The sequence below is a fragment of the Tachypleus tridentatus genome, chromosome 4, assembly GCF_004210375.1.
Source record: "Tachypleus tridentatus isolate NWPU-2018 chromosome 4, ASM421037v1, whole genome shotgun sequence".
NCBI lineage: Eukaryota > Metazoa > Arthropoda > Merostomata > Xiphosura > Limulidae > Tachypleus > Tachypleus tridentatus.
Genome location: NC_134828.1, coordinates 92,998,052 through 93,011,401, shown reverse-complemented (window position 1 = coordinate 93,011,401; position 13,350 = coordinate 92,998,052). Strand labels below are relative to the sequence as shown.

At 35.4% G+C, this 13,350-nt stretch overlaps 1 protein-coding gene across 1 annotated transcript; it reads right to left on the bottom strand.

Moving 5' to 3' along the window:
* Positions 1–1,837: 1,837 nt before the first annotated feature.
* Positions 1,838–10,442, bottom strand: LOC143248166 (oxytocin receptor-like). Its single transcript, XM_076496598.1, has 3 exons — positions 9,966–10,442; positions 9,398–9,411; positions 1,838–2,645 (listed from the first exon to the last, which is right to left on the bottom strand). Exons 1-3 carry the CDS (start codon positions 10,440–10,442, stop codon positions 1,838–1,840), a joined length of 1,299 nt encoding a protein of 432 aa, XP_076352713.1.
* Positions 10,443–13,350: the final 2,908 nt, after the last annotated feature.

Genomic DNA, 13,350 nt, shown 5'->3' with positions numbered 1-13,350 from the left:
ATTTATGGGCATAACGACCATTTTATTCAATTGAGCACCCTGACCACGTGGGTGCTAGTACAAATACATCCACAATAGTTGAGTGAAGATAAATCGTACCTGTTTGTTTCTTTTTGAATTTCGCGCAAAACCACAAGAGGGATATCTGCGCAAGCCGTCCCTAATTTAGTAGTGTAAAACTAAAAGGAAGGCAACTAGTCATCATTTCCCGCTGCCAGCTCATGGGCTACTCTTTTAACAACGAATAGTAAGACTCGTTCCTTCAACTGTCGAAGCGTTATAATGTTACGGTCAATCCCAATATTCATTAGTAAAAGAGTAGCCCAAGATTATAGGCCCGGCATAACCAGGTGGTTAAGGCAATCTAATCGCAATCCGGGGGCCGCGGATTCGAATCCCCGTCACACCAAACACGGTCGCTCTTTCAGACGTGGAATCGTTATAATGTGACGTACAATTCCACTATTCGTTGGTAAAAGAGTAGTCCAAGAGTTGACTGTAGGTGGTGATGACTAGCTGCCTTCCCTCTAATTTTTACACCGCTATATTGGGAATGGGTAGCGCAACTAGCCTTGGTGTAGCTTTTAGTTATATACAATCGACAATTTTAAATGCGTGGGAATAATATTATCTTACTTTAACATGAAAAATGAAACAACGTCAACGAATGATGTACCAATTTTTATTCAGGTCCTACAAGACAAAATAAATAAACATACACACGTATATGTTTGTTTATAATAGTTGTTTAATAAATGGGTAATTTAAGCAAGAATATATATTTGCACATGCACGTTCCCTCTTTCTATATATGCATGTGTGTGTGTGTTTATGTGTAATTTATATAATTTTTATAAACTAGCAACTGTATATTACGTTTGGAATCACTGGACTTAGTACGTTTCAACATGGGACCTATTGGTCTGTCTTAGCTCTTCTGTTTTTCAAACTAAACTGAAACAATTAACATATAAATTTAAAAGCAATCTTAATGCCTGCCTTTATCATTCATATACTTATTAAAATTTACCCTCAACTGGCTTAAATGTACTGTCTCCACAACATCAGAATGCAAGATGCTCCCAAGTCTAACCACTCGTTCAGAAAATTAAAACTGTATTACCTGAAGATCACTCCTATCCTGCCAAAAATTATATTTGTGTTCCCTAGTCCTCTATTCTTACCGCTAAGCATAAAAAGCAGATGATTAGTAACACTAATAATTGTCTCTATAATCTTAAGCATCTCAGTCAGATTTCCCTCTAACTGTTTTCTTTTCAAGATAAAACAATTTGAGAGATTTCAACCTCTCCTCTTATGAGAACCCCTCCATTCCAGACACCATTATATAACGATCCTATGATCTCTTTCCGATAATTCATTGTCCTTGCTAATGTAAGAATTCCAAGGCTGAACTCAAAATGTGACCTACTTACAATGAAATTGTAATCTCTTTATTGTATCGATGAAGGAATAACAATAGAAAGGACTGAGTCAAGAACTTGACATCCTCTACTTTCAGGGTTCTGGTTTAACTGTAATATTTATAGGTGAAAGTATATTCCATTTCTACACACTGATTGGATTTTACCCCTTAGGTATAATATGTAACATCATAATATATAAGATTAAATCATAAAGCATATATATATATAAGTACATATCAAGAACACATACTGCTTTTACTGTTCATATATTCAACTATGTTGAAATATACTTTGAACCATCATACCAATCACAGTTTAATATCCAGAGGCATTTAATGGAGTGTAAAATAAATGACGCCGCGTATTCAAGTTGATAGATCAGAAAATATATAAATGTTGAAAACATATATTCAGAGCCTTTGAGTCTCCATGAAATGTTTGGTTTTCTGATGACGGCTTTGCCTTCTGATCAGTTGGTGACGTGTGTTGTTGTTGAAGCAGCTACTGGCCATTGATGTCTCTCTCGACTTTAGATCGAGAAGAATCTCTGCGAAACCCGATCTTTCTTTATCATTCTGTTGAGGACACGAGACTTCCTTCTGTTGGCGGAATTTAGGCTTGAAGAATCTAAACTTGGGAGAATTACTGTGTTGTCCACTGAGGACTCTAGCTGGACGCCTGACGTTTATAGTGCAATGAAAAAAGAGAAAGACAAATGGATTTGTGGAAGAGTTGGAAACCGCTAAGGCAGCAAGGATTGAATAAGTCATAGCACTCATATAGGTGGGGTTACCATACATTCTCCACATTTCAACGATACAATAAGGTGAGCTGCAGAGCAAAAAAGATGTAATGATCACAAACGTCATTCGTAAAGTTTTCTGCTTAGCTCGTGATAAGCAGTTGTTGGGTAAACGTCGTAATGCAAATCTATCTACACGTGCACCATTCCCGAACTTTGTCTGATAGACAATTTCTTCTGCCTTCTCAGAGATCTTCTGGATTAATCTGGTGTAACAAATACTGATGACCAATAAGGGAATGATGAAGACTAGTACAACTACAACTGTTAGATAGACTTTAAGAAAGACAGCAGGGACATCATACAAAATATTTCTGCAGACGCTTTGATTCTGATAATCCATTTGGCGAAAAGAAAGAAACAAGAAAAGTTGGTCAAACCAGCTAACAGCCAGCTCAGGTAGCCAGATGGAGAGTCTGTCAGAGTAAAAAAATCAACATTAGTAGAAGCAATAAAAAAACACATGAATGTTGATTAGCACTTTGTTAGACAATGCTTTTTAGAGTAGAACAAAGTTTAAACATGTTTACGTTACAATTCTGAACCGTACATACGCTTTTCACAAAATACTTTAAGCGGAAGGGTTGAGAGTATAGGAAAATTGAACTGTTTGTTTGATTTTGATATTTCGCACAAAGTTACACGAGGTTTATCTGCGCTATCAGTCCCTACTTTAGCAATGTGACACTAGAGGGAAGGCAGCTAGTCATCACCACCCACCGCTAACTCTGAGGCTACTCTTTTACCAACGAATAGTTGGATTGACCGAAACATTATAACGCCCCCACGGCTGAAAGGGCGAGCATGTTTGACGCGACGGGGATGCGATCCCTCGACCCTCAGATTGCGAGTTACACGCCTTAACACGCTTGGCCATGCCGGGCCGAAAATTGAACTCCTTTATGTATGATGCGATATTTGTTATATTAAATAATAAAAAAATATGTGTATGATGTTGAGTAGAATAGATTATTATATATTAAATATTTCTGCTTTAAATAACATATTTTAATTATTGTAAAATTACTTCCCACAAACGATAACATTTTTTAAAATATATCATAAATGTTGAGCTTGTTGGAACCTGAAACCAATCACATTTTTAGAATCACCATGATTTGTTGATTCATATTCCATTAACGTAATAGAAAGTGATAAATCATAGACGTTTACACGTTTATCATTATTCTAAGAGAGATGTTTGTAATTGAAGAAATTCTCCATAAATACGTGGAAATGCCCGAGAGTATTATGAAACATCTACTGTTTAAAATATAAATTAAAACTCGTACATAAGAATTGTATGACTTAAATAGTATGTATATATTATTCATTAAAACATAACAGACGAAATGACTGCCACAAGGTGTAGATGGATATTTGCATTCTATCAAGTTTTTGAGATGTTTAATTATGAGTCTCGTTTATGTGTTCCTCAACGTTGTACGATAACTAACCATATCCACTTGATCATTTCAACAAATATAGTGGTTATTTACAGTTCTATTGTTTTGCAATAGTCAATTATATATAGATCAGTACTGATTCATAAGACTTCGAAGTGTACTTACTATTAAACCTGAAATCAAGAAGTGTTAGATGAAGATAAAAAATTGCTAAATCTAATCTAATTAGCCCCATAAAGCAAATGAATTTATAACAAGAAACCCACTTGAAAGAAAGACACGTGTCCGGCGACGGTCAGTTGCAAACTCTTATTTGGGGCTCGGCATGGCCAAGCGTGTTAAGGCGTGCGACTCGTAATCTGAAGGTTGCGGGTTCGCATCCTTGTCGCGCCAAACATTCTCGCCCTTTCAGCCGTGGGGGTGTTATAATGTGACGGTCAATCCCACTTTTAGATGGTAAAAGAGTAGCTCAAGAGTTGGCGGTGGGTGGTGATGACTAGCTGCTTTCCCTCTAGTTTTACACTGCTAAATTAGGGACGGCTAGCACACATAGCCCTCGAGTAGCTTTGTGCGAATTTCAAAAACAAACAAACAAACAAACAAAACTCTTATTTGTTAACTTGAAGACGACTTAGGAAGGTCGAAACGTTGTTTTTTACTTGTAACAAAAAATGTTAATACCCACACCAGCCGTTCTGAGATACAAATAACGTGGAAGTTTAACGTGTAAGTTGAATATTAAGAGAAATTAAACTATCCATTTCTAGAGTAATTCATCTCTCATAACAAAGATATGCTAAACTTTAATTTTGGATTTAATTTTTACCACACATGCTTTTTATATTAAGAAGAGAAAAAAATTAATAAAAATAATGTGCGCTTTAATCTTCTGAGCTTTGCTTCCTATATCTGTCTTTTCACAATACAATTTATCTAATTAATACATGAAATGAATTAGAGAATGAATTGGAACGTTTGAAATTTCTCTCAAGCACTAAAATAATCACACCAATTACGAAGAGTTTTTGCTTTTATCAAAACTTTTGATCATAAAATATGATCATTAGTCTAATGGGAACAAAGAACAAAATAGACACCATTATTTTAAAGCAGGAAAAATAATTAATTTGAAAGATGAAAACACATTATGTGTTATTCATACATATATAACATTTTGAGAAAATGAAGCATGATTATTGCTGGATTAACTACAGTTGTTAATTATTAAAGCTATTTTTAATTCAGTAATCTAAAGGTTATAATGTACCTGTAGCACAATTAAACTGTGAAATATGTAATGCATTAAACTATACATTGATATTATTTAATAAAATGGTCGAAGATTATTCATTTATAACTACTATAGTGAGTTTTGGAAAGTGTACTTTGCTAGGAAAAGCCCCAAAATAATAACTAATTTTCAAAAAATGCTAAGAGATTTGTTTGGTTGGCTTAGAGCAAAGCCACATTGGGCTATCTGTTGTGTCCACCGTAGAAAATGCAAACCTGGATGTTACATGTGTGCCCGGCATGGCCAGGTGGTTAAAACATTTGTCTGGTAATCCGAGGGCTGTCTGCGCTAGCTGTCCCCAATTTAGCAGTGTAAGACTACAGGGAAGACAACTAGTCATCACCGCCTCCGCCAGCTTTTGGGCTACTCTTTTAACAATGAATAGTATGATTGATCGCACATTATAATGCCCCTACGGCTGAAACAAAGCATGTTTGGTGTGACGGAATTTGAACCAGGGACCCTTGGATTAGGAGTCGAGCATCTTAACCACCTGGTCGTGCCGGGACTAGCTGTAACTTTTTCTAATAGATAGCATCTCTTCGTCATGGTTAATTTACAGATCTGTATTTTTCACGATTTCTGTTTGTCACGAGTAATGGTTGCAAAGGAGATTTTTATTACAGCAGACCGCTTATTAAAAGCAGTCAACTCATTTAAAGTAAAAAAAGAAAATTGATATTGTGTATTTATTTAAGTATAAACATTGTACCATTACTTCTTACCGAGCAAAACAGTTTTGGTAATAAACGATAGACACCCACGGTTAATCGTATTTGGTAATAACAATGTTTAAAGGAAATATTGCTCAACGTTCCAGTTTTTATTGCAACAAACGTCTTCGCAACGCATCAAACACAATCTTAAACCTTTGATATATCTTCATCGTCCTTCCAAGACCTCCAAGGACACTTTTAAACGCAACAGAGGCGCGACTGTCTATATTAGTTGCATTCTTGGGTTTTATAGTTACGTAATCAAATGTGATTACTGTCACATATTTTTCGTGAAAACAACTATTCGTTTGGATTTGAGCCTGGAGGCATGCAAAATTCCACAAATTTGAAATTCTTGTTTATTGTCGAAAAGACATGCCTATCTTTATAAAAAAGACTTTCTTTATCACGGTCATTATCTTGAGATGAAACATTGTTAATGACTTAGGACAATATTTCCGAACTAGTTACTGTCTTAATGAGAATGTTGTGCGAGTGTTTTCCTTCTATAGGAAACTTTCTCTCTCTATGAACACTCTTTATCAGAAAGGGATACGACATTACTTTCCAGTCATAAACTAACCAACTGCATCAACAGATATTATCAACATTTCGAAAACTTGCTGTGTATCATGTGTATAACTACTAAATTTGTCACAATATATAACCTCTCAGGAATAATTAATTAGTCAAGATAACGAGGGCAATGGATCGAATGTATGAGTGATCATGTTAATAATGGACAGTATATTTATTCATATTGAAATATTGGAAAATAATTAAGTTTCGTTCGTACAAAGACGTTGTAGGTTAAATATCACTGATGTTCATATAATGTCGCTCACTCACTTCTACAGCAGCACCTCACGTGCTACCCAGGACGCACGACGTCGTAACCAAACAGGATTAATTAGCCGATGAATGCCACATCAATGAAGACACAGTTAGCATAACTTGTACTAATATAAGACTGATGTGGAGCACTTCCCAGATAGTACAATACGTATGATCTTCAAGCTCGGAACTTTACCTCTCATGTACGACTTTCTGTGTGTGCTGGTATAGTACCGTCGTAACAGAGCAGAAACGTATGGTGTATTATTCCCGAATGTTACAACAACATCACGCATACCTATGATTGGATCATACGTCATATATGCACAAAGCAGTAACGGGTATTTATCCAAATAATATTGACCTTGTGAAGTTGAGACTGGAATGATTGACTATTAAAGTCTTTTCTAGCACATTTCATAATATGACATTATTGATAAGGCTGGATACGCCCAGATAGTACGATATTCATTTCTTAGTGCATAGGTTATTCATATATATAAATTGAAATACTCTCCACGATGTTGGGACACGACGCTTAAAACACTCACATGGTAACACTGATGCCACTAGACTCCACTCAGAGTAAACGTATGTTACATATAAGAAGTTTGTACACTTGTTGTCATTCATTTGCTCCCTGTTGTGTGTATTAGTTGTCACTACTTCAAATTAGCATTTCGTCGTTTCAAAAGGTAAACCAGTGTATCTTTATTCTAATGAGTATTCTAGTATAAACTTATCAGTAGGTATGTGTCTCCACTGCAGAAATGTACTTTCAGGTAAGTTCATTTCCTTTTGTGAATCCACACGTTTTAATTAACCTTTCATGTCCACGGTTGCTATTTGGTGGCATTCATATGGTGATACTAACTGGAAATTACTGGATAACCACGTTAGTCTCTCAGAAAAAGTATCCCAATCTAGTCTCAGTTTATTTCAACGACTTACTGTGGATGTAAATATTTCTTTCCTTGTTGTCAATATTTCGACATTCTTGATAATTTACAAGATGTTTTACGATATTCATTCCGTTCTGATAAACTATTCATTATTTTGCGTATAACAGAGCAGAGAGATAGAGTTATATAATAGATGTGAATACTTCTTTTGTCATAGAGGACAGTTGATGGAAAAGGATAAATTAAGATAGTTTTAGATTACTGAATCTTTTTCCGTACACTCAAATTATTTATCTAGCCTGTGATTAGGTTTTTTTCATATTTTTCAGACATATTGGAAAGTTTGTTTGTTTGTTTTTAATTTTGCGCAAAGCTATCCGAGGGCTATCTGCACTAGCCGTCCATAATTTAGCAGTGTAATAAGGCAGCTAGTCATCATCAACCACCGTCCACTTTTGGTCTACTATTTTACCAACGAATAGTGGAATTTACCGTCACATTATAACGCTCCAACAGCTGAAAAAGGAGTACATTTGGTGTAACGGGGATTCGAACACGCTACCCTTGGATTACGAGTTGAACACCTTAACCAACCTGGAATTGTAGCAAGGAAGTTATTGTTTTCGTAAACTAAATAAATTATGGAAAGTATGCAAGAAGAAGTGGTGTGCTTTTGACAGGATATCCCTACGACTAAGTCTTCTGAAATGGTAATTACGCTGCAAGGCTATTGTAAAATTGTATTGTCGTCAGTTGAGCATAACTGGACGTGGTACGAAGAAGTTTGATAATTTGGTGAGACTACAAGTGGTGAGTTTCATTGAACTCCTAAGTTTTCCTTGTGAAATACCTTTAATTACCTCACATTCAACTCCATATTTGATATACATGTTTAATAAACAAATTTTTAATCATTTACTAAACGTTGCAGAAAATAAGAGACTTGCAAATTATTTCTAGCTGTATTATCACCCAGTAATATAAACAACAAGAACTGATATCCATATCGTGTCCGTTGGTGAGACAGCAGTAAGACTAGAGACTAAAATTCTGGATTCGTTTTCCCTCTTCGGACTACCCGCTGTTTGTTTTAGAGCAAAACTGTGTAACAGTCAAATCATATCACACATGGCTTCACAACTGATTTAAACTTTTTTAAATATTAAATAAATTTCAAATATTTATTAGGTTTGTTTGTTTTTCAATTTCGCACAAAGCTACTCGAGGGCTATCTGTGCTAGCCGTCCGTAATTTAGCAGTGTAATACAAGAGGGAAGGCAGCTAGTCATCACCACCCTCTGCCAACTCTTGGGATACTTTTTTACCAACGAATAGTGGGATTGACCGCAGCTCTGAAAGCATGTGGGTATTTTCTGATAATTTATCTAAATATGGGTGATAATGTGAAGGCGATTCTGTCAAACGTATAAAAATTATTTAATGTTTCACTATTTTCTTTTCTTGTTACAAAAGCAGATGCAGTTTTTTAGTTTGTTAATTATATAGAGTAGTTAGGTGTTCGATGTATTTCTTTTCCATAATTATTTTGTTCGCGCGAATGACATTAATAAAATACTATTCAAATATATATGTGCGGTAATATTATTCTGATATTACGTAAAATGATTTTTACAAGTAAGTCAGAAAGTATTTCAAATCCTCATCTGTAAGCCGATTAAATTATGTTGTTACTCATAATATATTAATGGATGGTCTTCAAATTAATTTGTTTTAAATATCGTTCATGTTTTTGTGCATTGATTCTCTGTTCAAATACAGTTCAGCAAAATAATTCGGATATGATTTGTATGTATTTGTTTGAAAATGTAGTCATTTTATCCTACCAAGCGTCTAATGCGATTTAATAAAAAAACCCATCAAAATGTGTTTATTTCGCCTCAACACTTAGTACGATGCAGAAATCATACTGGGATTTCAAAATATATAAAAATTAAGATACAGTTTTCTTATCCTGCTCAAATTAACTGATTCATGAAATCAGTCTGTTTAACAAATTACCGTTTTACAATAAACTAGAAAACAAATAAGTGAAAACTTATGCCACGAAAAATAGCTGATATTAAATACAAGTTGTAATTTTCATAACGTTTCGAGCCAGGACAACCTTCCTCCGAAACGTTGTGACTATCAGAATATCTATTAACGTTAGCTGTTTTTCGTACTATTGGTTTTTACACTGAAGTAAATCATTGAGATAGAAAATGATTTCGCTTCTTAATACAAATCAAATTATGAATTATTCGGTTAGAAAATAAAACATAATTCATGTAAATTGTGTAAAATTCAAGTTTTAGGACGTAATAACTATTTTTGAAAATTATTTGAACACTTTTTGTTATAAACTATCACATCATCAACCTAACCCTAAAGAGATCTAAGAATCTTTGAATGATCTTGACTGATTTATTTCTTAATCAAGTGTCTTTCCAATAATGTTATATTTTACGTTCTTCAATTTATGATAAATATCAAATGAAAGGATAATGAAGTTATAAACATGATTTTACTGAAATAAGCGTTATTTATTCAATTTCATAGTCTCATTAACTTTCTAAAGTGATCCTACCTTCCATGGAGGAGACAGCGGTCTTCGGATAGCTCTATAACGGTCTAAAGCAATGGCTGATATAAGATAATTAGAAGCACAGATAGAGAAGGTCTGTAGGAACTTCACCAACCGACAAACAAAATCCCCTGCCCTCCATTCTCGGCCATAATACTCCCACACCAGCTGGGGACCAGTAGCACATACTGTTACCAGCACGTCTGCTATTGTTAGGTTAAGGAAAAGTCGTAGTACACGTGATTTTCTGGCCCGATGGTTCAACAACCAGAATAGCACGACTACGTTTCCTATGAATCCCAGAACTGCTAGAATCCATAGCGTAGTGACTCGTACGTTTTTAATAACAGGCTGGTCATACAAACTCTGCTGGTGTCTCACGGTTTTACTGACGTTTTGAACAAGTAAGGTGTCATTAATCTCCACCATAAGAAAATCGCTTAGAGAATCGTTCGCAAGTCTCTCCACTTTTTCGATCATTCTTGTGAACTGTTTAGTTCTATCACAAACGGATATTTTCTATATAATTTATTAAAAACTTGAAAGACAGCTTGATTCTATGAGACACTTCCGATATTTTGCTGTTGAAGCGTTAATTACGGTAAAATATAAATGTGCTGGACTTTACCTTACTTATTTGTCAGTTCGTATGTCTCAGTCTGTTTCACTGGCACGTGTTGCGCACTTCTTGGACCGAGTACAATAAACTGAGTATGCGCGTGAGGAACTTTAATGGAGAAATGCGCTATGGTTGTATGAAGACTGATTAAAAAGTTTGTTGCAGGAAATCATTGCTTTCGTTGACATCAGAAAGAAAATATGTTATCTGCAGTTATCAAGGGAGGTTAATGAGATCTATGCCTTTTATTATGAAGATTCTGTCATTTTTATAAAAGTAAATATTTCTAACAGTTTAAAATAAAATCATTAAAAGAGTAGGACATATCGTGACGGATATAAAACTTTCTGTTATTGCACGCGGGATGACTGCGAACTTATAGCGATAAAAATCAAGTTCCGATATCTGTGACTGGCACAGCACAGATAGCCCACTGTACAGTTTTGTGTCAAAGTACAAAGAAACAGACAGACAAATAAAAATAGATTAAATTTTTAATTCTCCACCTACTTGACTCCTCCTCGGCCCGGCATGACAAGGTGGTTAAGGCGCTCGACTCGTAATCTGAGGGTCGTAGATTCGAACCCCCATCGCACAAAACATACTCGCTTTATCAGCCGTGGGGGCATCAAAATGTGACGGTTAATCCCATTATTCGTTGGCAAAAGAGTAGCGCAAGAGTTGGCGGTCGGTGGTGGTGACATTACAGGCGCTAACCTGGACTGGGCGTTTCCTGCATCGATATATTGATAACGTTCGTTATTCACGTGAGAAAAATTCTCTCGGTGGTTTGAAAGATTGTCTATTAAGTTCATTAATACGTTCCTTAAAAACAAGATTAATACGAATTTCAAAAAAATTGAGGAAGTATTACGTTTACACAGAGATTTAATATTTGGACAAACTAAATAAACTCCTACATCGAATCTCAAGTTTGAAACATTATATAAAAAAAAAACCGAGCAGTTTTTCACTGTGTAAGTGTTAAAAGGAAACTAAGTGTCAAAAAGAACATAACGATTTTAACTCTTTCTGATTGAAGGAACCTTTACCGAAAACAATAGAACTACTGGTCAAATCAGATATGTGAATCTTTGGCAGTACATGAAATGCTCTCGTGTGATAAGCAGCTGGTCTAATGTCTTTATGAATATTATAATAACATTTTTTATCTTTTTGCAAAAACATTAATTAGGTGGTTCTTTCTGGTTACAGCAGGTTCTCTGCGTAGTTTAGAAAATTCAGTTGGACTGTCAATTGCTTGTGTTACTTTATAATTGTAATCGAATTTATTCAAAGCAACTATACCGATCTTATATGTCTGGTTTAATAACGGGCCTGGCATGGCCAAACGCGTAAGGCGTGCGACTCGTAATCCGAGGGTCGCAGGTTCGCGCCCGCGTCACGCTAAACATGCTCGCCCTCCCAGCCGTGGGGGCGTTATAATGTTTACGGTCAATCCCACTATTCGTTGGTAAAAGAGTAGCCCAAGAGTTGGCGGTGGGTGGCGATGACTAGCAGCCTTCCCTCTCATCTTACACTACTAAATTAGGGACGGCTAGCTTAGATAGCCCTCGAGTAGCTTTGTGCGAAATTCCAAAACAAAACCTGGTTTAATAATAACAATATTATTGGTTGCTTTAAGGGTGTCTAAGACAATTATTTATTCTTTAGTGATGTTATAAGGTTTGTGCCCACAATTAGAGTACTGTAACCACAATGCTGTTATTGCGTCTTCTAACATTATTGGAGTTTTCTTTACAAAATGGAAAAACATAAGTTTTGAATTTTCTTACTAAAAGTTCAAAAGAAACAAGATGATCATGTTACTGAAGTGTTTTTTTGTAGTAAAGGAAATTTCAAACCTCTATACAAAGCTAGCTCTCTAGTGTATAATTATATAAGTTATGAAAAGCTTTGTGGAGATAATTAAAAATATTCACCTTTTTGAAACGTTTCTAGTCGTTGCAGGTTTTTCACATGATTAAAAGAGCATTTTGTAAATCTGTTATTATGAAAATACCGATTAAATCTATTCAAAATCTTTACGTCCATAAGCTGTCGATGTCTTTGTTCATTTGTTTTAAGTTCAGCAAATCTTCATATAAATAACCATTTTATGACGTGTAATTCAAAAGCTGTCTTAGAGTCCAAATATTTTCGTTGATGTGTCAGTGCTGTTTGTCTTTTTTGAGAACGACGTTATAAATTTTGACGTGTAGAAATAATCAAATTGAACAAAGGTTTTGCAATTTATTAGAAGAGAAAAACTGAATTTATATCTGTGTAATTTGGCCCTGCATGGCCATGTGATTAGGGCACTCGAATCGTAATCCCAGGGTCACAGATTCGACTCCCCGTCAGACCAATCGTGTTCGCCCTTTCAGCCCTAAGACTTTATAATGTGACTGTCACTCACACTATTCCTTGGTTAGAAGAGTAGCCCAAGAGTCGGGGGTGGGTGGTGATGACCAGTTGCCTTTCTTCTAGTCTAAATTAACCACGGCCAGCGCATATAGCTCTCGTGTAGCTTTGCGCGAAATTTCCAAAACAAACGTCTGTGTAACTTAACAAATTTTTCTAAAATGATGTGCGCTATAAAAATGTGAAATCCGTATCTGTCTTTTAGGATAGGAGTACCGATCTGTGTCCAGAAAATCTTAGTACAATTAAGGCTCCTAAAACATGAAACATAAACGCCCACTTCTGTATAAAATAGTATAATATTAATACAGCGATCAAACAGGTAACAAAGTTAAGAAATGTTTT

Bases quoted from the DNA above. Each gene is read 5' to 3' on its own strand.
- LOC143248166 (XM_076496598.1), bottom strand. From the start codon at position 10,442: ATGATCGAAAAAGTGGAGAGACTTGCGAACGATTCTCTAAGCGATTTT.